The sequence below is a fragment of the Camelus dromedarius genome, chromosome X (genome assembly GCF_036321535.1).
Source record: "Camelus dromedarius isolate mCamDro1 chromosome X, mCamDro1.pat, whole genome shotgun sequence".
In the NCBI taxonomy this organism is placed as follows: Eukaryota; Metazoa; Chordata; class Mammalia; order Artiodactyla; family Camelidae; genus Camelus; species Camelus dromedarius.
Window position 1 is genome coordinate 2325325 of NC_087472.1, and position 24550 is coordinate 2349874.

The following is a 24550-nucleotide window of genomic DNA, read 5'->3' on the forward strand; positions in this document are numbered from 1 at the left end:
CTTCACTAAGATCTGACAGGTCTAGAGTTCCACACTCCTTGTACATCCACAGTTTCTAGATCATGCTACTTTTTTTTCTCTTTAGATTTGATACTTCTTAAAGCTTTTATTTTTGTAGAGAGAATGGCTTCAAGTAATAGGAGAAAATAAATCACACCATCAAATACACCAAGTTATTACATTTAAAAAAGGAAACCTTAACATTGACACATGAAATATCTTAAGATTTATTATAATTGTGTACATTAATGTGGGTTAAGCAAGGCTGATTTTAAATGATAGGCGATTAAAAAGCAGCAAACATGTAATGCAACCACCTCTTTTCCTTAAGTCTACAGAATTCTGTGCTTTCTTAAACATGAAAGAGGTTGTTTTGGATTGAAATCAGTATCTTGCATATTGGGTCTAAAAGTCCCTCAAAGGTAGAATGTATCTTGAAGGTGGGGAAGCCAGCCTATCTTGGACCTCTTTATCCTGCACTCCATCAGGTAGGCACTCATGGAAGGCACCTCCCACCCAAAGGAGCTACCTTTCTTTCCCTTTCACTCATTCACTCAGCATGTATGCATCAGTCCCTACCATGTGCCAAGTCCCACGCTGAGGGCTAGTCTTGAGGAAGACCAGCTCATATTTAGTGTTGGCACGTTGCATATTGTACCACTTTTCCTCTCCACAGAAACTCTGATGCACATCTAGGCAAATACATGGAATGTTCCTCTCTGATCATTTGGCAAGAAGAAGCCACCAGCCAATTAATTGCATAGGACTCAGAAACTGGAGAGAGAAGGAGAGACATCTTCTAATTAAATCAAGACAAAAGGCCCTCATGTTTCATCACAAAAACTCTCAGTTTCTTCTGAGAAAAACTTACACAGTGATGCTGGTCCCAAAGGCAGAGGAGCCCAGATGAACCTGAGCAGAGCATCAGCTGACTGCATGAATGGGCCTACATCTGTCCAGCTGGCCAACAGGTTTTTCTGTTTCAAGTACCTGGGGCCCCAGAGGTTGCCAGTAGCTTGTGACAGAGTCTAGACTGGAAAACAGGAGGCCATTTAAGGCTATGTGCTCCAATCAGCTAGCCCACTGGAGCTTTCCATGGGCTGACAAGCTCCTCTTTGGGAAGGTCTATGAGTCAAATCTCTTCCCAGCAGAGAGCAATTTATTTCAGAAGCATTTTCACGGAAAAGAGAGGTGGGGGGGCTGACACTTGTAGTATTTTATGGGGACCCAGGATGCCCTGCAATTTCGCACCTTCTCCTCTTTGTAAAAGTGGGCCTCAGGGAAGGCCTGAGGAGGGCAGTGTTCCTGGGAGGATTATGTAACCTCCACACAGTGCTTGGCATATACTCGGCACTCAATCAATGCTCATAACTGTGGTTACTGTTGCTGGAGAGTGCATGGGCTCTGGAGAGAGACAGCAATGGCTCTATACAATGCAGTGATCACCTCTCTGAGCCTCAACATCCTCACCTGCCAAATGGGGACACGAACAGCCTCTGCACAAAATTAGTATGCAGATTAATGTCATCACTTTGTGATAATGCCTGGTTATGTAGTAAGGCCTCAAGAAACATTAGCTAATTTTCTCCCTTCTTGATCCTGGTGGACTCTATACATCCTAAAATCTACTTTAGGAGATTTCTGTATAAAGCTTAGGGATAGGAAATTGAGGGCAAAGGTACTAATTAGCTGTCAAGATTCAGCCACAGATGTCCCTTTGGTCAGCAGCCACCTAAGAATCACATCTATAGAATTTAAACCTAATGTGCAAACTTTCTAATATATGCCCACATGCCTGTAGGAAAAAAGTCAACTGTACTGAAAGCTAGGTAGGAGGAGGTAATTAAAACCTGCCATATAACTCAATGAAAAGCAGCTAGCTACCCATAAAAGTATATGGAAAGTTTAAAAAATAAACAAGCTAAACATTAGCCTATGTCAATCCCTAGCAGTCAATGTCTATAATTTACCCACCAGGGATCGTCAACAGTCTTCAGCCTGGCCCTTCAGAAGCTTCAGGGTGTCTCCTACTGCTCTTAAGTCCCAAAGGTACACTCAGAACTGTGAACCAGAATGTGATCTGTTCTCTGTCCCAAGAGTCAGGACACACTGAACCCCATGCTCCTGCACAGGCCTATCATGTCACGCCACCTCAACTCATCAGGAAGCCACCGTGTCCTAGGGAAGCCAAGATGGAATTCTTTGCTTGAGCCTGAAGCAAGATCATGGGTGCGAAGTGCTTTCTAAGCTATAAAAAGCTATACGCACAAGTAATTATCATAGCATCATTAAGATATGCTACTGGATGTAAGCAAGTTCAACTCAAGAAGGACAAAAGCATGGAGAAATCAAGTGGAGGAGGGGGAAGTGACGGAAGAAGAGCCAGCTACTCGGAGTAACTGTCCAGGAGTCATCAGCTTCTTCTCAGCCTGAAGAAGCAAAAGAAAGTAGAAGTATCCATGAGACTGGAAATGCACACCCAACCCAATGACCAGTCAGAGGCTCTTGGGGAGGGTGAGGCATCAGGAGTAACAGTCCAGGTCAAGGTGTCTTCTGGAGAAGAGGCAGAACGGGCTTGTAGCTGGTGGAGAGCCTGGTTGCTACCCATTCCCACTGACTTCAAGGGAGATATTCTGCTCTGTGTTCATAGCTGGGGGAGGCGCTAAGGAAGAGGGGCTGTCAGGATCACCAGGCACCACAAAGCTCGGACACTGGGGTCAATTCTGTAGGCTTTTAGCATGCAAACTTATTTTCAGGCAGAGTTGACAATGTGGCCAAGAGGCTGACCAAGCAGCCCTTCCTGGTCAGGCCTGCTCCAGGACAGCACCATCCCTTCCCACACATACACACTTATCTTGGACTTTACCTGTCGCTGGTCCCCCATACATTGTTTTACTGAATACCTTGGCTGTGGAGTCCTGATCTGATGCTATACAAGCAGTGGTAGAGGTGGTCCAAGGGACTGTGGCAGAGACTTCTGGACCTGAAGCCGAAGTCCTGACCGAGGATCAGGTTGAGGTCCTGATTCTGCCACCCACTACCTAGGTGTCTCCCCATGTCCTTTTCCTTTCTAAGGCTAACAACAAAGGCCTGGCTGGCATCCTAGGGTGTAGCTGAGGTGCTGCATGGAAGGCACTTCTTGAGAGGAAGAGATTATGATTCCCACAACTTGGAACTGTCCATGAGGAGGGTCTTTATCTGTGCCATCTAAGACTTCAAAGTATCACAGGGCATAGTGACACAAGGACTTGGGGTCCTCTGAACAGAAAGGCTGAGAGAGATAGCAGTGTCCCAGGTTGAGATTCAGGGAGAGACCAGGGTACACTTCTTCACCCTAATAAGTTTCCTCGTTGCTTGGACCTTGGGGTGCCAGCACCCACCTAGAAGAGCTTCTCATAGCATTTCCCACAGTGAATGGTGTCACGGTGAATGAAGATCTGATCCAGAAGCTCACCCATCGGTTTACTGCAAATCCCACACTGAAAGAAAAACAAGCTAGAGGTCAACATACGAGTAAAGTAATATAAACGAGTAGACTTTGAAGTAGACCAAAAAAATGGCAGAAAACAGAGACAAAGCCCAAACTAAATAAAACTAAAAACAAAAACCTAACAGGCAGAATGATCACACAGTGGTTAGGAGCCCAGGTTTCAGAATTGAGCCTGGGTTTGAGCCCCAAATCCATGACTTATGAACTGGGTGAGCTTGGGTGAGTTACTGAGGCTGAGCCTCCATTTCCTCATCTATAAAATGGGCACACTGGCAGGTTATCAGAAAGATTTAGCAAGGTAGTTCATGTAAAGTGCTCAGTCTGGGGGAGACGTAAAGTAACTGCTCAGTAAATGGCAAGGTCATTGCTGTTATAGGAGGGCTGGGGGACATTAACTGTGATATTTAAAGTTCAAAGTAAGGTATATGAGGGCACAATGAAAGGGAAGGCTACCTCAGCAGTCCAGTTTCTCTGACTTCATGCTTCTCAAAGCTGCCTCCCTGGCAAACGCCTGAAGGATGAGAGCATCTTGCCATCTGCAGCAGACCCCCCTTGTACTAGGGGCCAGCACAAGGTGGCCTGCACACAGTCTCAAATAAGAGGAGCCCAAGAGTCCCCTTATGGCTGGGTCTGCAGCTGTCTGCAGCACCCCCCTGGGGTAAGCCTTCCAGCTCCCGGCTGAAAGAGGCGAACAGCTGCTAGGATCCTTAGCTCCCTCTGCTCATTCTCGCCAAGCACCTCTCTCTGATGACTCTGTCTTCCATTTTTCAATTCTTGTCTCCTGGCCATTTTATTCTTCAGTGTAAATTAATCAGCCTTCTGTCGTTTTAGCTACTGTGGATCAGGACTTGAACCTCAACTTAGCCAACTAATGATGATCTATTTAGGGGGTCACCTCTGGAAACACAGAAAAAAACCAAGACAATGATCGGGCCTTGCAACGTGCCTTACACTGAGGAGAACACAGACCCTAAAGGGTTGTTATGATGCTGTGCCCATAAGTGTCCTCTCTTAGACAAACAACAAGATCCTACCGTATATATAGCACAGGGGACTATATTCAATACCTTGTAATGGCCTCTAATGAAAAATAGGGAAAAGTAATATATTTGTATAAATTAATCACTATGCTGTATACCAAAAATAAACACAACATTGTAAACCAGCTGTACTTCAATAAAAAAATGTGCTCTGTGTATTCCTAAGTGTAATAATACAAACTAGTATTTTGAAATGTTATGTCAATCTAACAAAGGCAACAATTAAAGGTAGTGACAGACTAGTTTATACATATAAGCCTGAGCAATGGGATGACCTTTCCTGGGAGGCTGCAGAGTGTAGCTGGGATAACATTGGCTCTGATATCAGAACTGGGATTTCGACCCTTGGTTCTGAGCAGCTCTGTGATCTTAGAAAAAAATCTCCTCTTCACCTCTGTGTTCATGGCCCATGGTGGCAGCTCTCAGGCACCCTACCTGCATTCTAAGAATTCCCCAGGAATACCAGGCCTCACTATTTTGCCACAACTCCGAGTTCCCCAGCCCCTACGTGAGCCCCAGTCAGGCAAGGTTACAATGCCGGCCCTTCCGTGCTGCCTCCCCCTGTGCTCTCCTCCTCATCCCTGTTTCCTCTGCACACACGATGGAGACCTGCTCAGCCACCTGAAAAATCCCCTGTGTAACTCCTTGCCTCCGACTCCAGACCCACCTCCCTCATAAAGCCCCCTGAAAACCCACACCAACCATACCCTCTCCCCAACACTTGGCCCTGTGAGACCAAATGTGCCAAGAGTTGCTTAGGTCTCAGACTTCCGTAATTTTGCTCTGTTAGTTAAGGATATAAGTATACTTAGGTACATAAGTATAATTAAGTAATTCGATATATAACCGAAAGTTGACAAAGTCTTCTAGGATTTTTCATGTAAGCCCAGGAATCAGGAAAACAGAATGTTCTTTGTCAAACCACATGTCACAGTCCCTCTCTACCACTGCTCCTGAAAATTCTGGATCCACGCAGATGGAGGAGTTCCTGCCACCTGGCCTTTTGTCCATTCCTCCAATGTTCTGGGCCCTTCTCTGCCTTGGTCACTGCTCTGGCCAGACTTTAGGTGGAACGGCAGCCCCAGCTGGAAACTTGTTAGAGGTCGATTCTCAGGTCTCATGCAGACCTAGTGAGTCAGAAACTGGGTTGGGGCCCAGTACTCTGTGTGTTAACAAGCCCTGTTAAATGGGCTCTGCATGGCCTACACTTCCTTTTGGCCCATCTACCCGTCCCCTGCCCTGGGTCTGAGACAGTATGTCACACCTGCCCCTTTCTCCTCAAATGTCCAACACTCCTTCCCCACCTGTCGCTCGAAGAGCATTCTATTTTTTATTGACTAAGAAAACAGATGCATCTCCTGTGTGTGACCACGTATTCGGCCTTTCCTATCCCTGCCATGTGTCAACTGGCACCCATCTTTCTCAGCTACAGAAGTACATCACGGTCACCATCAGCCTCTCTTTCTCCTGCATCATTGGTTTGCTATATCTACTGTACCTCTCCAGATCATAAACCAATGCTTAGCACCTCTGCCCTACCGTTAGCTTGCTCGGCTCCCTTATGAAGCCAATCCCTCAGGAGAGTCTCCCAGACTCACTCTTTCTACTTCCCCGAGTCCTGTTCTGTTATGAGGAGTCCATTCCAGTCAAGCTTCTATCCCAATCACTCCACCAAAACTGCCACTACTGAGGTCACTGATGGCTTCCATGCTGCAGAATTCAGTGGTCAATTCTCAGGTTTTGTCCTATTTGATCTCTCAGCAACCACTGACAGGGTGACCACTGCAGCCTTCTGAGAAACTGTGTCACTTGGGGCACTCCGTGTTACTTTGCTGCCTCCTCTGGAGACCCTTCCTCTATTTTCAAACATCATCCCCAATCCAGCCACCATCTTGACACTGCCAGCTTCCACATCGAGTGACTCATTTCTCCAGCTTGATCAACTGCAACACTTTCCTAATTGATCTCCCTTTTTTCATTCTTGCCCCTCTGCAGTCTCTTCTCTGCCTAGCAGACTAGGGATTCTTTAAAAACCACGAATCAGACCTAGTCACTCCCCTGCCCAAACCCTCTACTAGGTTTCAATTGCATTTAGAATAAAATTCCAAGTCTCTCTGTGTCCTGCAAGGCCTACACGAGCAAGCTCTTAGCCAGCTCTGGGAGTTTATCTCCTACCACTCACCCCTCACTCGTGCCATTTCACCCAGGTGAGCTAGAATACTCCATGCTCCTGCCCCAAAGCCTTTGCGCTTGGCCCTCTGGTGGGAACAGTATTTCTCCAGAAAACTGTTTTTGTCTCTCCATGGTACTAAGGACAGAGAATTGTCAACACTCATTAACTCCCTCGGACTTGGAAGCTCATTCAGCTCCCAGATCTGCAAAGCCTCTGAGATGGAGCCCTGTCCACATTCTCTGAAGCCATCAACGCCCCCTAGATGTGGATGATGCTCTCAGCAGCAGCACCCCTCTTCTCTTCCTTACCTTAAAACAGTAGTCATGGCAGCAGATGCCAAGATGTTCTAGGGTAATCTTTGGAGAGTCTCCGATCTCCCGGTTGCAGTAAGTACAGATCCCACCAGTTGTTCTATGAAATAAAAAATAAGAATCTGTGGTCAGGCTGGCATGCAGACTACTGATGTGATGCAGCCAGACCCTCTGGTTTGACACAGCTCAGGTTTGCTCCTAGGACTCCTAGCCCACCACCTTTTTCTGTGCAACTGGTCGCATAGCCTTGGGCCAGACCGGACCTCAGTCCACTAGAGACCTTCACATTGTTTCTAGAAATCAGCCATGTATCTTCACCCTACTCTCTGTCATAGATATGGACATCTTGCTGTGATTCTCATTCCAGGCAGCTTGCGTCTCCCTGTCCCCCTGACTAGCATATCTGGGTGCGAGGCTATTCCCTCTAGAACAGGAAGACCCACATCTTCTCCTATAGGAGTAGACTGGGCTTCCTGTCCTGATGGCCCTACTCTTCATGCCTGGGACCACTGAGTCCTGCCTCTCAGACCCTACAGCCCTGGACCCATGCTGCCCCTGTGATACTCCAGGGGCTATCACAAAGTCAGCCTGGCTGCAGAGCCTGCTGGGGGGAATCTCATACGGAAGTCCTAGATACCGAATTCTAGGTTAAGTATCTCCCCAGGTCCAGTATCCCTGCCTTTGTTCCTGGAGCCACCCCTGCTTTTCTTCCTCGGACAGAACTCGCTGAAAGTTCCTATCTGTCCTGCTGTCCCAGGGCTCAGTCTCTTGACAGTGTTGCTAAAGACTCCTGTCCTCATCACAGGCCTGGTCCTCCCTCGTATTTTACCACCACCAGTTGCAACTCACAGTTAGATGGCAGAGTAGAAACATCCCTTACCTGGGAGTAGTCAGAGCCCTGGGATTTAGGCCTGCCTCCACTGCTAACTCACTGTGTTCACCCTCTGACCTTAGCTGGATTCAAAGGCTTTAGTTGCCACAAGTGTGACACCCTGATAAGGGAAGCAGCACCCTTGCTGTGGTGAGACACATCAGATCCAGAAATGGATCAGAAGCAGCAAAGCAGCAAACAAAAGCAAAGGGGCTTAGCGTGTAGATCTCCCTCAGCTGTTTCTCCTCTGTAGCTCTGCGGACTTCCCGGTGATGCAGCAGACCTACCTCTCAGACGGGAGTTTCTTCTCCATGTTGCATGAGTCCTCAATGCTGCCAACGCTGCAACGGGAGCGTGGTGGGAGAGGGGAGGGCAGAGAATGGGAGCCAGATCACTACCACGGTCATGAACGCAGAGTGCTTTTCTGATTAACCTTGTGGTCACAAGCTGAGACATGACTCTGCACGACCAGCCATCATCTGTTATGCTAAATGGCAGAAGAATCTTTAACTTGGTGCCAAGGAGGCATAATTCTCTCAGAGAGAAGCCCTTGCAAGGGGGACAAAGAAGATGTGCCGTGGTGAGAAAGATGACAAGGTGGGTGGCTAGGATTCTTGAGGCCGTGTGTACCAGGAGAACCCTGAGTCTCACTGACCAGGGGGAAGGGGCCGTGGCTTTTCTCCCCACATATGTGCCTGGGTTATAATATAATAGTCACCAGGAGCCCACTCACAGCAGAAATCAGACACTAGGAATGGGAACAAAAAAAAGTGAAAAAGAAAGAAACAGGGGGAAAAAAGAAGGAAACATTGCAACACATCTGCGCTTAGGTTACAAGGTTGGATTAGGAGTGAGGTTTTTTTTCCTTTTTGCATTTTCATTTTTCCATAGTATGACTTTTTACAATAAAACCTAATGGTTAAAATAAACTATTGCCAGGGAAAGGCAACTAGGTAGAAACTTTGGAACGTGCTTTAGTGAAGCTGCCATTCTCACAGGAACTCTGTGATGAGCCGAGGCTGAGTGTCCTCAGGGCCATGCTCAGAGCAAGGGGAGCTAGAATTTCAGCCCAGCTTCTGATTTCTTCTGAGCATTGAGCTAATCTCTAAGCTTCCTGGGAGGTAGAGCAAAAGTGGAAAACATACTGGACTACACAATACTCACTGTATAATTAAAGAAAGTACTAGCTTTTCATAAGTTGTAATCCTTTGAATGTTAAATTCAATTTTAAAATAAATTTAATTGTCAGAATTAAATGTAACAGAATGGTGGAACTGGGAGTGCTGGAGGTTTTCCAAAAACCTCCCTGAATAAAACTACAGAGACAAAAAACAGATCATTAGCGGCCAGGGGCTGTGACTGGTGGTGGAGGGAGCTGCTAATGTGTCTGGGGCTTCCTTTTGGGTGATAAAAATGTTCTGGAATTGGGTAGTGGTAATGATTGCAAATGTACTAAAAACTACTGGACCGTACACCTTAAAGAATGAATTTTATGATATTTGAATTATATCTCAAAATAGTCATTATGAAAAACCATTCTAAGGAATTACACATGAAGAAACTGAGGCTCAGAAAGGGTGGGCATCTTGTCCAAAATAACCTAACAAATGGGGGTTGAACCGGGACTTGAAGTTGACCCCTACACCCATGCTCATCACTGCACAGCAGCAGTGAAAGCTGGTCTGGAATCCCCAGAGGCCCAATCCAGAAATAAGGCCAGGATGCTCCTCTCTGTCACTACAATCCTAACCCTAGCAGTGGGGCGATGTGTGATAAAAAAAATTCCCAGGAGGACACTGTCTTAGCATGGGTTACTTTTTAACTGAGGTGGCATGGAGGTACCCTTCAATGTGGCATCAGGAAGGAAGCAAAGAGATGATGAGTGAAAAGTGATGACTGATATCAGGACCTGCAGTCAAATATGTTTTCAAGTGAGGCAACATGGCATGCTGGGATGAGCATGGGAGCTGAAGAGAGGAGCCCTGAGTTCTGGAATGGGATGGCATTAACTAGATGAGCTCTAAGCTCTGTCAGCAGCGATGCTCTCAGGATTTCACAGAAGAGACAAAGAAACAAAGACAGGCAGAGATGGATGGTGCTGGAAGTAGAGTGTGGGATGAATTAATGATAAAGGGGGAACCCAAAGACAGCAAGTCAGAATAGCTGGAAAGGCATAAAGCATGTCTATGAACAATTAAATCATCTATCTGTTCAATACAGAAGCTACTCTGGGTCAAGCCCTTGATGATGCAGGAATGAGGACAAAACAGGGCCTGGCAGGAGAAGGCCATGGCACGGAGGGATCTGGGGCTCACTCTCACCTGTTGTAGAGTGAAGACAGCAGCGTCCCAGAAGAGCGCTCCCCAGCATTCATGTACTCTTTCACGCAGACAATCCCTTTGCTGCAGAAAGAGCATAGCCAGACAGAAGTATATTGGAAGATTCCAGGGGACTGGGCCTAGGCTAAAGGAGGGGTCCAGAACAGGGAGGACCCCCTCCCCATTTGGATTGAAGGAAGTGAAGGAGCTTGTGGGAAGGCAGAGGTGCTGCTGGGTTCTAGCCACTACTTTGGGGCAATGAAACCAGCAAATGGAAGCTGCCAGGCTGCTGAGCCCACAGTGGCCTTAGGCTGAAATCAAAGCCCATGAGTTCAGCCCACTGTGTGCAGATCTGAGAGTGCTAGAAAGAGGCTACCCTCCTTTCTGCAGATCTCAACACCACAGTAGGCACCGCATCCCCCAACACTTCAGTCCAGTGGACTTTCCATCTTCCTCTCTGACCACGTTTTCTTTCCCTTCTGCCCGAGACCAAGATAGCCTCTAAGCCTCAGTCCTAGACTGCTGGTCCTCACAAGCTCTGTGCGAATCTCCATCAGCAGTCTAACCCCTCCCTTCTCACTCCTGGAGCTCCAGAGGTCTAGAAGTCATGTCACCCTGGAGAGGCCCCTGGCGACATTAGATACAAGGTTTACTTCATGCTGAGCTCACCACAGACCCAACTTTGGCCCTATTTCCATGCTGTGCACTCCAGCTCCTCTGATCTCCCCCCACACACACACACCCCTCACTCAGCCTCCTTGCGATGGCTCCCTTCCTACGCTCTAAGATGGCAGGTGAAGCCAGGAGTGCAGGTGAGGCAGTGGGTACGCGCCTCTCCTCACAACACATAATGTGAGACAGACAGAGACCCAGGCGTGTTCCCCAGGAGATATCAGCAAGGTCTCAAGGACAGCAGAGACCTAGAAAGGCCCACAGACAGCAGTTCATGTCAGAGGAACTGAGGCTGCACTTTGTGGCAGCTTGACCAACGGGCTGCTGGGATTTGGAGGAGGCACTAGAGCTAATGTCAGGGAAGCAACATAAGACAAAGCCAAGTCCTTTAGCTCCAGGAAGGAAACAGCCCAGAGAATATCTTCTTACCTGGTTGACTTGGAGTCCAATTCACTTGGAGACGCTGGGATGTAAACATCAGGCTGCTCAGAGGTGGCAGTGGTGGCAACAGTGACCATACAGCTTGAGGGGTTTCTCACCCTGAAAGAAGTGAAGGGAGGGGCAAGTGTGTCACCACTGAGAGCTGATGTCTTCCAGGGTCAAACAGGGTTTTTAGGGGCTAATCCCAAGACTGTGGCTTAAAAGCATGCTGACATTTTTTCAACAACTCTTGAAAATCACAGCTTTTGTTCTTTGAGGCTCCTGAGATCAATGGGTAGAAGCATTCATTTTACAGATGGGAAAACCCAGGCTAGGTGACCCAAGTCACACTATAAGTCAGCGGCAAGAGCACTTCCAGCGTGTGCCCAGAACAGCCCCTGCAGCCAAGAGCCTTGGCCTATGACTCACATGAGGCTCCAAGGACTTGGCAGACATAGCCCCACTCACCACTTCAGTGGACAGGGCAGCCCCTCCCTGCAATGAGCCCCCCACCCCCATCCTCCAGTGAACTCTCTGGAGAACAGAAGGCTGAGGGAGAGAGGGGCAGACTAGCTCAGGCAGGGAAGAGATCTGGGTGTACCTCACTCTGGAAGACGCCTGCTTTTTCCGCACCTCCACCACACTTCAGGGCGTTCTTTTGGGTTCCGTTACTGACTCTCCCCCATTTGTCCCATTTGCCTCCCATTTGTCTCATGCTTGCTCCCTGTTCAGCAGCCTTAGCCCTGGGTTAATTTTGGCTTCTCTCCAACATGGCGCCACTCAGATCATCTTCCAGAGGTGGCTGCATCCACCCAGCCAAGGGATATTACCCCTCTGCCAGAAAATCCAGTGCCCAGCCCCTCAACTAGTTCAGAGTGGGGAGGGGTGGGGAGGGTAGAAAACAATCACAATCTGGCACCTGCCTAGCTCCCCAGCCTCATCTTCGCAGACCGTGCTGTGTGTACCTGACCTCTCTCACGCCTTTGCATGTGACACCACTTTCTCCTCTGGGAAGCCCTTCCAGAGTACCTGCCCTCTGACCCCAGACTGAGTGAGGTGCCTTGCCTCAATGTGCCCAGTCACCATGTGCCTATTCCTATGTCACTCTAGGACACAGGAATGCACCATGGGGACTGGAGGAGGTGGGCTGGCTGCGAGGGAGCCTTGTGAGAACCTGGAAAGACAGATGGACAAGAAAACAGAGAACCAGACGGTGTGAAGAGAACTGACTAGAAGAGGAAGGAAATAGCATCCACTTCTGATGGAACAACTTGCAAGTGTCGGGCATCCTCTGACCCACAGCCAGCACAGTAGTCAAGGGGTCAGCAGACCTGATGAGGCAAGGATCAAACATCCCATGGGGACCCCTCCAGGGCTGCAATGTGAGGAATGGGAGACCTCCAATGGCATGGCTCCCCGTTCATCATCAAGGACTGTCCTACCTCCCTCCTACCTCTAGTTTACAAGGTTTGGCCCTGGCCCTGGCCCTGGTCCTGCCCACCTAGTCTCCTATCCCCCAATCACCTCACCTCCTACCTTCCAACCACAGGACCCTTCTTTCAGTCCCTTCTCCCTGACTCCCTCTCCCTCCATGGCTTCCATATGTGCTCTGCTGCTCTGTCTGCCTGAGCTTCCTCTTTGGTTCTCTGCCAGGCTGGCTCCTCCTTGTATTTCAGGTCTCAACTGAACTCCCCCTTTTCAGCAGAAAAGGTTTCCACAACCACCGTAGCTACAACACTCCCTGCCCTGGCCTCCCTCCATCAGAACAGCAGATAGCCTTCTTTTCTGAGCTTCTTAAAAACAGAGAAGCAGCAGATGTAGCACGGTGATCAGCAATACAGGCTTTGGGCTGTCTGGGTTCTAATTCCTGTTAGGTCACTGTCTAGCTGGATGACTATTGGCAAACTATTCAACCTCCCCCCACGTCAATTTCTCACGTGTAGAACAGAGATGATGTCAGTACCTCCTCCACAGTGGTGGTATAAGAACTGAGTAAGTCCATATAAAGCACAAGAACAGTGCCTGCATATTCTCAGCACACAGCAAATACCAATGGTTACTACTGTGGTGTTGCTACTATGGTATTTATTCATTGTGTGCTTCCTGGGTCAGGAGGCGGGGCTGGCCATCTTGTTCAATGCATATATGGTGGCTACCTACCACTGGCTCATGAGAGACTTATACATCACCTCTGGGTCATGGCTAGTGGCACTTGGTTATCCCCAAACTCATCGCCACTTTCGGGAAAGATGTCTGGGGAGCTAAGGGAGCACGCAAATCTTGCCATGCAAGACCACCCTGGTGGCTATGGCAGTGGGAGAGTTTATCCACACCAGGGAACACCTTTCTCAGAGACCTTCCATCTCCACGAATGGCAAAGGTACCCCATGCCCCTCTCTCAACCCAGGTCTTCACGCTCCAAGTGGCTACCAGATAACATGGTTCTTGACACTTTCTTTGCACCAGGTTTCCTCTAACAGATTTGATGCTATGGCTCCAAAGTGAAGCCGGTGGGGACCTACCTCTGGCATACCCATTGCTAGTCAGCATCCCACAGGCTCCTAGGCAACCACACCTGCAGAAGATAAGTAGCACGTCTACTGTGTTAAATTTTGTCCTGGGTCGTGGCCCCTGACAAAAGTCCGGTCTGGCAGGCAGGAGCCCAGCACAACATAGTCCTTACCTGCTGGCTTGGCTGTCCAGTTCCAGGAGCTGTGCAGGTTTTCCAGGGCTGCTCTGCTGCTCTGGGGTGCTGGGGTCTGCAGATGGCTGGGTGGGTGCAGCTGCTTCTCCCTGGCCATCTCTCAGGGCTCCAGGCCTCCCCTGCCAGGCCTCTACCACCTTGGTGACCACATTCTTCTCCTCAAAACCTGCCAAGGAGCTGAGGAAGAACGAGCACCCTTATGGAGCGAGTGCCGTGGGACCAGCCCTTGCTCACCCACTGCACACAAATATCCCCTCCCATGGCCACAGCAGGCTCCTGTCCCGGGGTGGGGGTGGGGTGGGGGGCAGGATAGAGAGAAGTCTGGCAGGGCCCCCAGCTCGGAGAGAGTTCGTCTTCTCCTCAGGACTGCTGCTCCCCTCCCACCAACAAAGGCAGTCCCCAAGAACACCCTGATTACTTCAACAAGTTTTTAAAAAAACTGTCTCTTTCTAGGTGGAAACAGCAGCATTTCTGTCCCCCTCTTACTGCTGCCAACCCTCCTTTCTCCAAACCTTCCCAGTCCCACTTAATCTGTCTTTTCCCCAGGCCGTGGTGCTCGGAAGGCCCGTGCACGAAAGCCCAGCAGGGACGCAGCTCTTTGGCAGGGGGCTTCTCCCCCAGGCTGCCTTGGCGCGCTGGGTGGGGGCGACGGAGGTGGAAGAGAATCGTCACGGATCGCTACATTCTCAAACGGACTGGTGATCCTACAGCGAAGGGGGAAGGGCCATGAAAACTCAAAGGCTCCAGAAAAGACCTGAGAGTTGTGGTCCAACCCACTTGTTATCCTCGCACGCCATCTGGCGGCCGCTACGGGCAAGGTCCAGAAGAAGCCCTGCCAAGGCCAAGCTTGCCCAGGGCAGCCATTTTCTTTATTGATGGTCGCAATTCCCGGAGGACACCACGTTCCCAGCACACGACTGCAGGAAATGGCGGCTGGCGCAGGCGCACAACGCCAAAGGCAAACGCTCATGAGTCCGGGACAGGCAAGCGCATGCGTACTCTTCTGGCCACTTTGCTTATAACAGCTAGGACCTACTTGTCTTTTTTATTAAGAAGTAGTCACAGTTATTATTACGAAGCAGTAGCATTTTCATTCTTTTTTTTTTTTTAACAGATGAAAAGGCTGGGGTTGAACGTCTGCTTGCATCTCATTAATGGCACTCAGGATGTAATTTCAACCCCACTCCCTGCGGCTCAAATCTGATCACATAGCTGCTGCTACACTGCCCATCACTAAATCTACATCTGTGAATGGAAGTAGGGTGCAAGCAGAAGCTAGGGCTCATCATTTAAATGGCCCCTTTAAAATAAACAAAAAGGCCTTTCCTAACTTAAAACACCCCATCCCCAATCCCAGGGCTTCTCAACCCCCTACAACAGCCAAGCTTCTTGAAAGAGCTGTGTGCACTCACACTTCTAACTTCTTCACTTCCTTCTCCCAGTCAACCCTCCACAGAAACTACTATTGCTCCACAATATCCCAAACTATCTGTGCCGAAAGACCTCTCTTCCTTCATGTGTCTAAGACCAGTATGTTGCCCTTTAGGTCCCTGCCTCCACTGGGGGCTCTCCAGGGTACCAGGGAGCGCAAATGCAACAATATTAGCCTGAAAAACCTAATTGGAAATGCTCTGGATATTCTGTCCAGGTAGATGAGCCTTGGAGATAACCCTAACTGGCTGTTTGGTTTCTCCTTGGTCTCCAACCCACAATTTAGTCTACAGTCTCCAGAAGATTGTGTATCAGGAGAAAAAAAATTAAAAGCCTCCTATAAAAATATTAGTAGGAAGCTTTAATCTTCATATTCAAGTTGAGCGTACTTGGCAATTGTGTTTTATAATACATCAGCTTAAAGACAGGTTCCAAAATCTTTTTTGCAATTTAAAACCTTAGACTTAGGCAAAATTAAATCAACTCATAGATATTCAGTAAGTACAGAGATCATTTCTAAGTAAGATAAAATACCGAAACATTAATTACTAACCCTAATCTTAAGTTTATATACTTTTTGCTCATTTTTTTATAGCACAGAGAGGCTACATTTGGATCTGTTAATGTGTTCATTTGTCCACACTGAAAAACTATACTACAAAAAGTATGTAACTATCAAGTTTTATGAGACATACATTCATAAGATTTACTAGTTTGCTACAAAATGTTGGTATATGACAGACAGTTCAAAATGATCTCTTAGTTTTCTCTATAAGAGAGAAATTACTCAGTTAAAATTATAAGCAATATGTATAAAAGAGACTTCTAAAAGTAATAATGGCAAAGGGAAACAACTTTGTATGCCAGGTATGCAAATATGTTTTTGTTAAGGAAAAAGAGAATAGTTTTGCCCTAAATTAAAATAACTAGTGGTTCAGAAACATGTAAAATGAAATGTAAATGGATATTTTTAAAGTTATAAAACGTTCACAGAAGTGTTATTTGTTGTAGTCAAAATTGACTTTAATTTAATGAGACTGTATAAATTTTTTTGAAAAGAGTTCTAGCATCAAATATACTGATGCAAATCTAAAACTTGGCTTTCTCTTTGTTAAAAGTAACAAAATCTTATTGGATCATTGGTCTGCTCTTAATAAAAGGTTATAAATGGTATTTATTTCCTCTTGAGTAATCTGTCTAAAAGGCAAAGCTTTCATGTCTTATTAAACTGATGTCCTATCCTTTCTGTTGACTTTTCCATGTCCTCAATTATTTTTTAAAGGCTTTTTAATTTTAAAGGAGCTAAGAGTCTTTACAATCATGTTACCTCCTATAATTACCTTAAATTTTTTGTCACTTTGACTCAATAGATAACCAAGTATTATTTCTCACTGTCCCATAATCTTATTTAATCAAACATTCAAACCTCCTTATAACATTTGACATTTTGCCTTCCCCAAATCAAATCTGAGATATCTTTCACACCTAATACTGACACTGGGATTTCCAAGAAGGCCCAAAGGATTTATTTATTCTTTCATCTTATAATAAAAGAGGTGCTAAAAATAATTGGGTTTTTTAATATTGTGTAAATTGCATGGGAAGCATTGTCAAACCCAATAATAATAATAGTAATAATGGTGAGCCTTTCCTAAATTAAATTTTGATGGGTAAAATGTTAATTAGGTAAAATTCTTAGAGATTTGTCAGTGCCCTTACTGCCATATGTTTCTATTTCTCAGAGTCCTGGTGCTGCCTTGCCTGATTATTTAGACAACAACAGCACAATGTTATGTCATAATTTCAATTATTTTTAAAATGTTATCTTAGTTGCAATTTTACTTTTTAAAATTTAAATACAGTGTATTCTAGGCCAGTGGTTTTCAATTGGAAATTCATATCATTTACCTATGGGATTTTGTTAAAATACAGACGTTCAGGACCTTTTCTTCATGGGCAATTTGACTTCATTCAGCTCTTAAATATCATGGTTTTAAATACGGTCCTAGTACCATATGTCTGTTCCCTGACTGACTAGAAGCATTCCCTTTTAAGAGGGATATTGCTCCTATTACTGTTAAAAATTTTTTAGAACAAGGATTCTAATTCTTTCAAGTGACTGAGGAATCCATTTCACCAGTTAAGTCATCTAAGAAACCCAACAAGTTCTTCCTCTATAACACAAATTACATTGTCTTTATTATCCTTAGTCATCTGAAATGACAGCACTAATGAACTATAAAAATTAAAGTTTGCTAAACTGATGGGAGAATTCAGTCTCCCATGGCCTAAGGTTTTATCCTTGGCACTGACTGTCCTCTGGTCCTCTTCTGCTGGACCACACCAACTGTTCCTATGTGAAATAATAACCAACCTACCCATGAGAATTCTCTATCCTGTCTGGGCTCTCAAAACTTCTAACTTAGTCAATTCAGAGACTCTAAAATATTGACAAGGATTTTTACTATTCTCCATCCACTCTTCCTCACAGTGCTGCTGCTACTGTTCCCTGTGGCTCTCACTCTGACTCCCTCTGTGCTTCCCCGAACCCCAGACTAGTCAGGCTTCGTCCACTAGGAGGGTACTGTGACTAGCTTTCCTCCTGGCACCTGCCCATTCTGGGGCTGAGGGACTGATTGCTACTTCAGACTATTAGCAGTAAGCAGTCTTTAATCCCTTGGCATACAGACTCCAAATGCCACCCTTCCTGATGAACCTAGTCTACTGAGTCACCATGCCAATGACTGGACCCAAAGATTGGAAATGGAGAACCCTGCTGGGTCTGGAAAGAGGGGCTGTCCACAGCCATACCTCAGCATGCTCGAGAACTTGGACTACTAGAAGGAAGAGACTAAGGGCGCTTGCAAAGTGTTGCTGCCCACCTCAGAAACAGCACGGTATGCCTGGGGGATGCTAGGCAGGATGTCCAGCTGGAAGCCAGAGCCTTGCCTTGGGTGCCCTTGTCCGCTGACCTGTTTTGAGTGTGCTGCTTTGGCTTGATATCTCCTGGGCATTTTCCCAGTTGGCTTCAGGCAGTGGAGGGGTTATGTAATCCACCTAGGCATGTGCTTTCTGACTTGGCACTTCCTTCTCCCTCACTGCTCCCCCAAGTCTTACTGAGTGCCCAATTCTGGGTCCATTATACTTACTGAACACTTTTCTCTGTCTCCAACTCCACAGCTACCACCCTAGTCGTGGCTCCATCATCTCTTATGTGGAGGACTGGAGCCACTTCCTAGCTCTTCTCCCTGTCTGCACACTGCTCAGTTCCAGTCTGTTCTTTTCATTGTTGCCATAGAGATAATTCTAAAATGCAAATCTGACCATATCAATCCCCTGCTTAAAACTGTTCTGGCTGTGTAGGAGGAATGGAAAATGGTGCAGCCACTGTGGAAAACAGTATGGCGGTTCCTAAAAAAGCTTAAGCATGCAATTACCATACGACCCAGCAATTCCACTTCTGGGTATATACCCAAAAGGCTGGAAAGCAGGATCTTGAAGACATATTGTACACCTCTGTTTACTGTAGCATTATTTACAATAGTCAAAAGGTGGAAACAACCCAAGTGTCCACTGATGGATGGATAGACAAACAAATGCACTAAGTCCATATTATGGAATATTACTCAACCTTAAAGAGGAAAAAAATTCTGAAACATGCTACAACACTGATGAACTTTTAGGATGTTATTCTAAGAGAAAGATGCCAGTTACAAAAGGACCAATACTGTATGATTCCACTTACATGAGGTATTCAGAGTAGTCAAATTCATAGACAAAAAGTAGTATGGTGGGTGCCAGGGGTAGGGGCAGAGAGAATGGGGAGTTACTGCTCATGGGACAGAGTTTCAGTTTGCAAGATGGAAGTGTTCTGGAGGTGGATGGGTGATGCGTGCGCAACACTGTGAACGTGCTTAATGCCATTGAACTGCACACTTAAAAATGGTTAAGGTGGTTAATTTTAACGTCATGTGTATTTTACAACCATTTAAAAAGAAATCTTGGCTCCTCCTTGTCCTCTGGAGAAAGTCCAAGTCCTTAATGGCATAAGGATCTGACCCTTCCCACCTGTGCTTGTGATCACTTAGTTTTTGTGTTGCTGTCTCTAGGACCACCTTCAGGGTCAGTGATTCACTAGGAGAACTCCCAGGACTCAGCATAGTCATCCAATTTATTGCCACAAAAGGATACTAAGCAAAATCAGCAAAAGGAAAAGGCAGTGTTTTCATCCACAGTTGAAGATTTTTATTGGAGGCTGGTCACGTAGGCATTTTCTGCCTGGAATATACCCAAGTTCCCCAATCCGAGAAGACAAGCCGAGATCCAGCATAGAGCACACTGTTTGTACAAGTGATACAGGCAGTCAGCCTTACCTTTCATTATTTAGGGAAAGGTTCATATCAGTGCAGAAAACCGTTCACTGTTTCAACTTCCCAGATGCCAGCCAAGGGCCTACCCTGCAAACAGGCTTTTCTCAGGAGAGTAGTCTCTGATCTGGTACGTTAACTCCTGTCTGCACACTATCTGCTCAACATCAACTCCTCCACTGCTTTCTCTCCATAAACTACAGCTGTATCAAACTGAACGGTGCTCCCAGCTACCTGTCTACAGTCCACACACAGGAGATTCCCTTACTCCTGGACCCCTTCTTCACCGTTGGGCAAACTTCAAGAGGAACATCCACTATCCCCTCCATGAAGCCTTCCCTGATTCCGTGAGTCCCGTCAAGACACGTGCTCCTTCTGGTATATGCTGCCACCTTGCCTTATCTGTCCCCCCAGGTCACGGAGACAGAGGGCAGGGACTAAGTCTTATTTGTCTGTTTCTCCAGTGCTTACACATGTCTTGCCACTGGCTAATTACTAAGTAAACTTTTGGTTTAATTACAGAATGTATGGCTCATTAAGTCACAGAACAAAGGAAGGCACCCACATTACTCTGCTCATTCCTCCCCCTGCCGTCTGACCTACATGTGCACTCGGCCTTCCCTCCTATCTCAGACACAAAACCACTAGCACCTGCCAGCCCCCACCATGACCTCAGTGATCCTTCACCTTCAGATTTGCTCACTCTGTTTTTGACAACAAACTCTCTTTCCCCGACCGATATTTCCTCCCTGGGCACATAAGCACACTCTAGGAAGCCCTCCCGATCATCCTGTAACTGTTTATCTGCTCACCCGTCCCACATCTATCACTTCATGGCCATTTTGGAGTTGTGTATTTCTACCAAGTGCACCTCCTCACCTCCCATTGCCTCCTCAATCCACCATAATCCAACCACTACCCTTTCTGTTTCCCTAACCTTCTCCCATCAAGGCAGCTATAAGCTCCATGTCATCAAATTTGGTGCCCTTATTTTAGGGTACACAGAACACTGGAAAGTTAAGTCAGCTTGGCTTGGTTTCCATGACTGTACTCTTTCCATATTCTTCCACTTATGCAAAATTTTCCTTCTCAGTACCCCTCCTCACATCTTCTTCCTGTAAAAGACTCTTCGAAATGATTTTCTAGAATTCTAACCCATCTGCCTTTGTTTCTCTCTTATTTTTACCTTTTTTTCATTTTACATACATTATTAGAGTTTTAGGGGACCAGTAATTAATACCTTCTTTTTTTCTTTTCGACACAAGAGCAGAAAATGGAGATAAATGTCAGCTAAGGAAGCAGCTGGCTTTACATGCAGAAACCAAAACGAAGGCTTCACTTGCATCCCTGAACCACAAAGACTTACTCAGCCAAGGGACTGGCTGGACAACTGGCCCTGGGAGCTTGTGGAGAGAGGCAGAGAATTCAGGGGGATCCTTCTGGGCTGTGTATCTAAAGCTATCTGCTTCCAAAGACAAGGAGAATTAGGGGCCAAGCTGGGTCCATGCAGTTCCTGTTCTCAACCTGGCAAGCAAATAAGACTCCTGCCCAAGAGCATAGGAGGAGCAAGGGAGGCCAGTAGTGTAAACAAGAGACCAGGGAAATGGTGCCCCACCAAACCCTGGTCCACTGATGTTCTCCAGGGAAGCTCATCCACTCTGCAGGCCCCAGTCTAGCCTTCAGTCAATCCCAGACCCGATCACTCAGTAGTCTACTGGACATCATTGCCTGGATTCACACTCAACATGGCCCAAGTAACCTTATCAGATCTCTGCACAGCATCCCCCCCACTCTCCTCGCTGGCCCTTGGCTAGTTCCTGTCACAGTGCAGGGCCATGATTATACCCAGTCGCCCCACACTGAAATCTCAGTACAGCCTTGGCCACCACTTACCCTCACCTCCAGCTGGAGGGAATCTTCCTACGAGTCATGTCTGGTTGTCACACTCACCTTCATGAAAACTGTCAGAAGGTGGGTCCTACTCCTCAGCCTAGGAGCAGGTGGTGCCCAACTGCCTCTCAGCACTTCCCACCAAGCCACCAATGCACCCTTCCTTCACTGTGCTCACACTGACTCTGCATTTCCTTTACAGCGTATCTGTCTGTCTGGCAAAGGCTTCCAGCTCCAACCTCATTCCACCTACAAAGAAAGTCTTCCTGACACCCCCCAATCCCCAACTCCAAAAGAAACCCAATCACCTCCTGCTTCATCTACAGGTTGCACTTTTTATACTCTGTCTTGACAGATGGAACACTACACTGAGAGTGTGGCAGGAAGCCCAAGGTTGTGCATCAGTGTCTTTGGCCTGGGTTTCTACAGGGCTGGGGGCCAAGGATGGGTATAAAAATGCCTCCTATTTAAGTATGGAACCTCTATGGTATAAGAATCCCAGTATCACGATGGTGGATGAACATTTTAATTTTATCCCTGCAAGAGGAGCCACAGGAACTATCTCCTGCGTTCTGGGTGAAAGTCTCGGCTCTTCCCTTCTAGTATCTGTCTTGTGTGAGAAACCATTCGATTGGATCTGCAGAAGCGATAACTGATTTCCTTCGCTCTCCTTTGCTCTCCTCAAAATCTCCAAGCAATACAAACACGCTGTGTTTCAGCGATCTGACGGTGCATCTATAAGCTGTACAGGGCACCCAGTGCAGGGGCCAGTAGGCCAGAATCCATCAGGAGAGCTCTGACTTGAACACCCACACCACATGGTCAACTCCAGTGACAGTCCCACTCTTACTGTCACCCATGTTCTCTTCCTGTCACTCTGACCTCCTCTCTCTGCTCACCTTAACATGCTCTCTTGCGTTCTCCCCTCCCCTCTCTCCCTCATTCTCAGACAGAGCCATTTTAGACACACAAATAGCCCCTACCCGACCTCTGACCCCCAACCTGCAGTGCTCATATACTCTGCAAGACTTCCTTCCTGCTCCACATGTCAGAAATTAGCCACGGCTTCTTACCTCTGGGTACAGACAACTGCTTCCATCACAGACCCACAGCACCACAAGAAGCCCCTTGACCCTGATCCATGCCCAGGGAGTCACCATCCTAACCCCACTCACGGGACAGGAGCCTGAGCACTGGGGTGTGCAATGTGCCAGGCACATGCATGTGGAGCAAGAGCAGGTCCCACCTGGGTCGTGGCCCCTGACAAAAGTCCGGTCTGGCAGGCAGGAGCCCAGCACAACATAGTCCTTACCTGCTGGCTTGGCTGTCCAGTTCCAGGAGCTGTGCAGGTTTTCCAGGGCTGCTCTGCTGCTCTGGGGTGCTGGGGTCTGCAGATGGCTGGGTGGGTGCAGCTGCTTCTCCCTGGCCATCTCTCAGGGCTCCAGGCCTCCCCTGCCAGGCCTCTACCACCTTGGTGACCACATTCTTCTCCTCAAAACCTGCCAAGGAGCTGAGGAAGAACGAGCACCCTTATGGAGCGAGTGCCGTGGGACCAGCCCTTGCTCACCCACTGCACACAAATATCCCCTCCCATGGCCACAGCAGGCTCCTGTCCCGGGGTGGGGGTGGGGGTGGGGGGCAGGATAGAGAGAAGTCTGGCAGGGCCCCCAGCTCGGAGAGAGTTCGTCTTCTCCTCAGGACTGCTGCTTCCCTCCAGTCGATAAAGGCAATCTTCACGTGTATTACATGAATTCCAGAAAATGAAACTATAGTTCACCATCACCTTGATCCTGGCCCATCCTGAACTCAACCCTACCAGCATCAACAGCTTGACTCCAATCGCTGGTGGGGCTACTTCAGGACAAGAACATCACACCTCCAGCGACCTCCAGTCCTGGGATTCATGGAAGCTAAACCCACAGTAGGTAGGCTCCCTGCCTTCAAGGTGGAATGATAAGGGGGGCAGTGCTCATACCTTGGAGAGTACGCCCTGAAAGCAATATGACTCGTCAGCCTCAGGTGGAAGGAACCAGAATATCCCAGTAGGGACAACAAGCTGATTACCACATCCACTGCACCTGGTAGATTTGCAGGCACGTCAGTGCTGGGCCTCTCTGTGCTGCTTCTACCCAGTGATGTGCTGCAGCCCAGCCAGGTACCAAAAGTGGTCTTTCCACATAGTGCTGGTCCCTTAGCCAGCAGAATGCCCTGACACACCCACCTCACCTCTGCCTGGGATACGAACACTTGAGCCAAAGGCAAACCAAGAAGACTAAACAGCTTGTTTCCCGACTCTGGCAGCCCTGAGCTAGCTTTATCACGGACTTAGTGTGAGTTCTATCCCTTCCAATGTTCTCTACAGAAATATGGTAATAGAGGTTATCCTCGCCAAGTTTGTGAATAAAGCCAAGTTCTCAGCAAAGAGCAATCTGGGGGTCCACTGTGACACAAGGACAAGTGGATGAATAAGGCTCCTTTGCCCTAGGTCTCAGAGCAGAGTCACTACAAGGTATAACTCACCTCACCCATAAAAAAGATGTCTTAGTAAAACAATCACAGGACATCTTGCTGAGCAATGTAACATCCCAGAGTCCAGGCCCCTAATGAACTGCCTGGAAGTCAAGTGTTTAGAGATAGGGAAGGTAATATGTCTGGCTGTAACGAGATCAAAGATCTAGAAGCCTAATACAGCTATTGCCAATTCTGGACACAATCACACTCTACATGGAAGAGAACAGCCCTTTCTACTCTTGCACTACCTCTAGTAGTTGACAGGCATTGTCCACAGTGAATAAATGTGCTTAAAGTTCACCTGTTTCTCTTGCAGAGAGAACATAACCCTGAAAAGATGAAACTTGCAACA

At 47.3% G+C, this 24550-nt stretch overlaps 1 protein-coding gene across 2 annotated transcripts in view; it reads right to left on the reverse strand.

Moving 5' to 3' along the window:
• Window positions 1-242: 242 nt before the first annotated feature.
• The window catches only part of ZNF185 (zinc finger protein 185 with LIM domain), a 47326-nt gene continuing 23018 nt past the window's right edge, over window positions 243-24550 (reverse strand). For both annotated transcript variants that reach the window (XM_064482789.1, XM_031445641.2), the window contains 8 exons: window positions 23000-23197; window positions 13979-14176; window positions 11305-11415; window positions 10207-10287; window positions 8173-8226; window positions 7012-7114; window positions 3381-3479; window positions 243-2429 (listed from right to left, as the gene is read on the reverse strand). In XM_064482789.1, the coding sequence (XP_064338859.1) occupies window positions 3381-3479; window positions 7012-7114; window positions 8173-8226; window positions 10207-10287; window positions 11305-11415; window positions 13979-14176; window positions 23000-23197 (844 nt within the window). In that variant the 3' untranslated portion in view covers window positions 243-2429. The remainder of the gene's footprint in view (window positions 2430-3380; window positions 3480-7011; window positions 7115-8172; window positions 8227-10206; window positions 10288-11304; window positions 11416-13978; window positions 14177-22999; window positions 23198-24550) is intronic.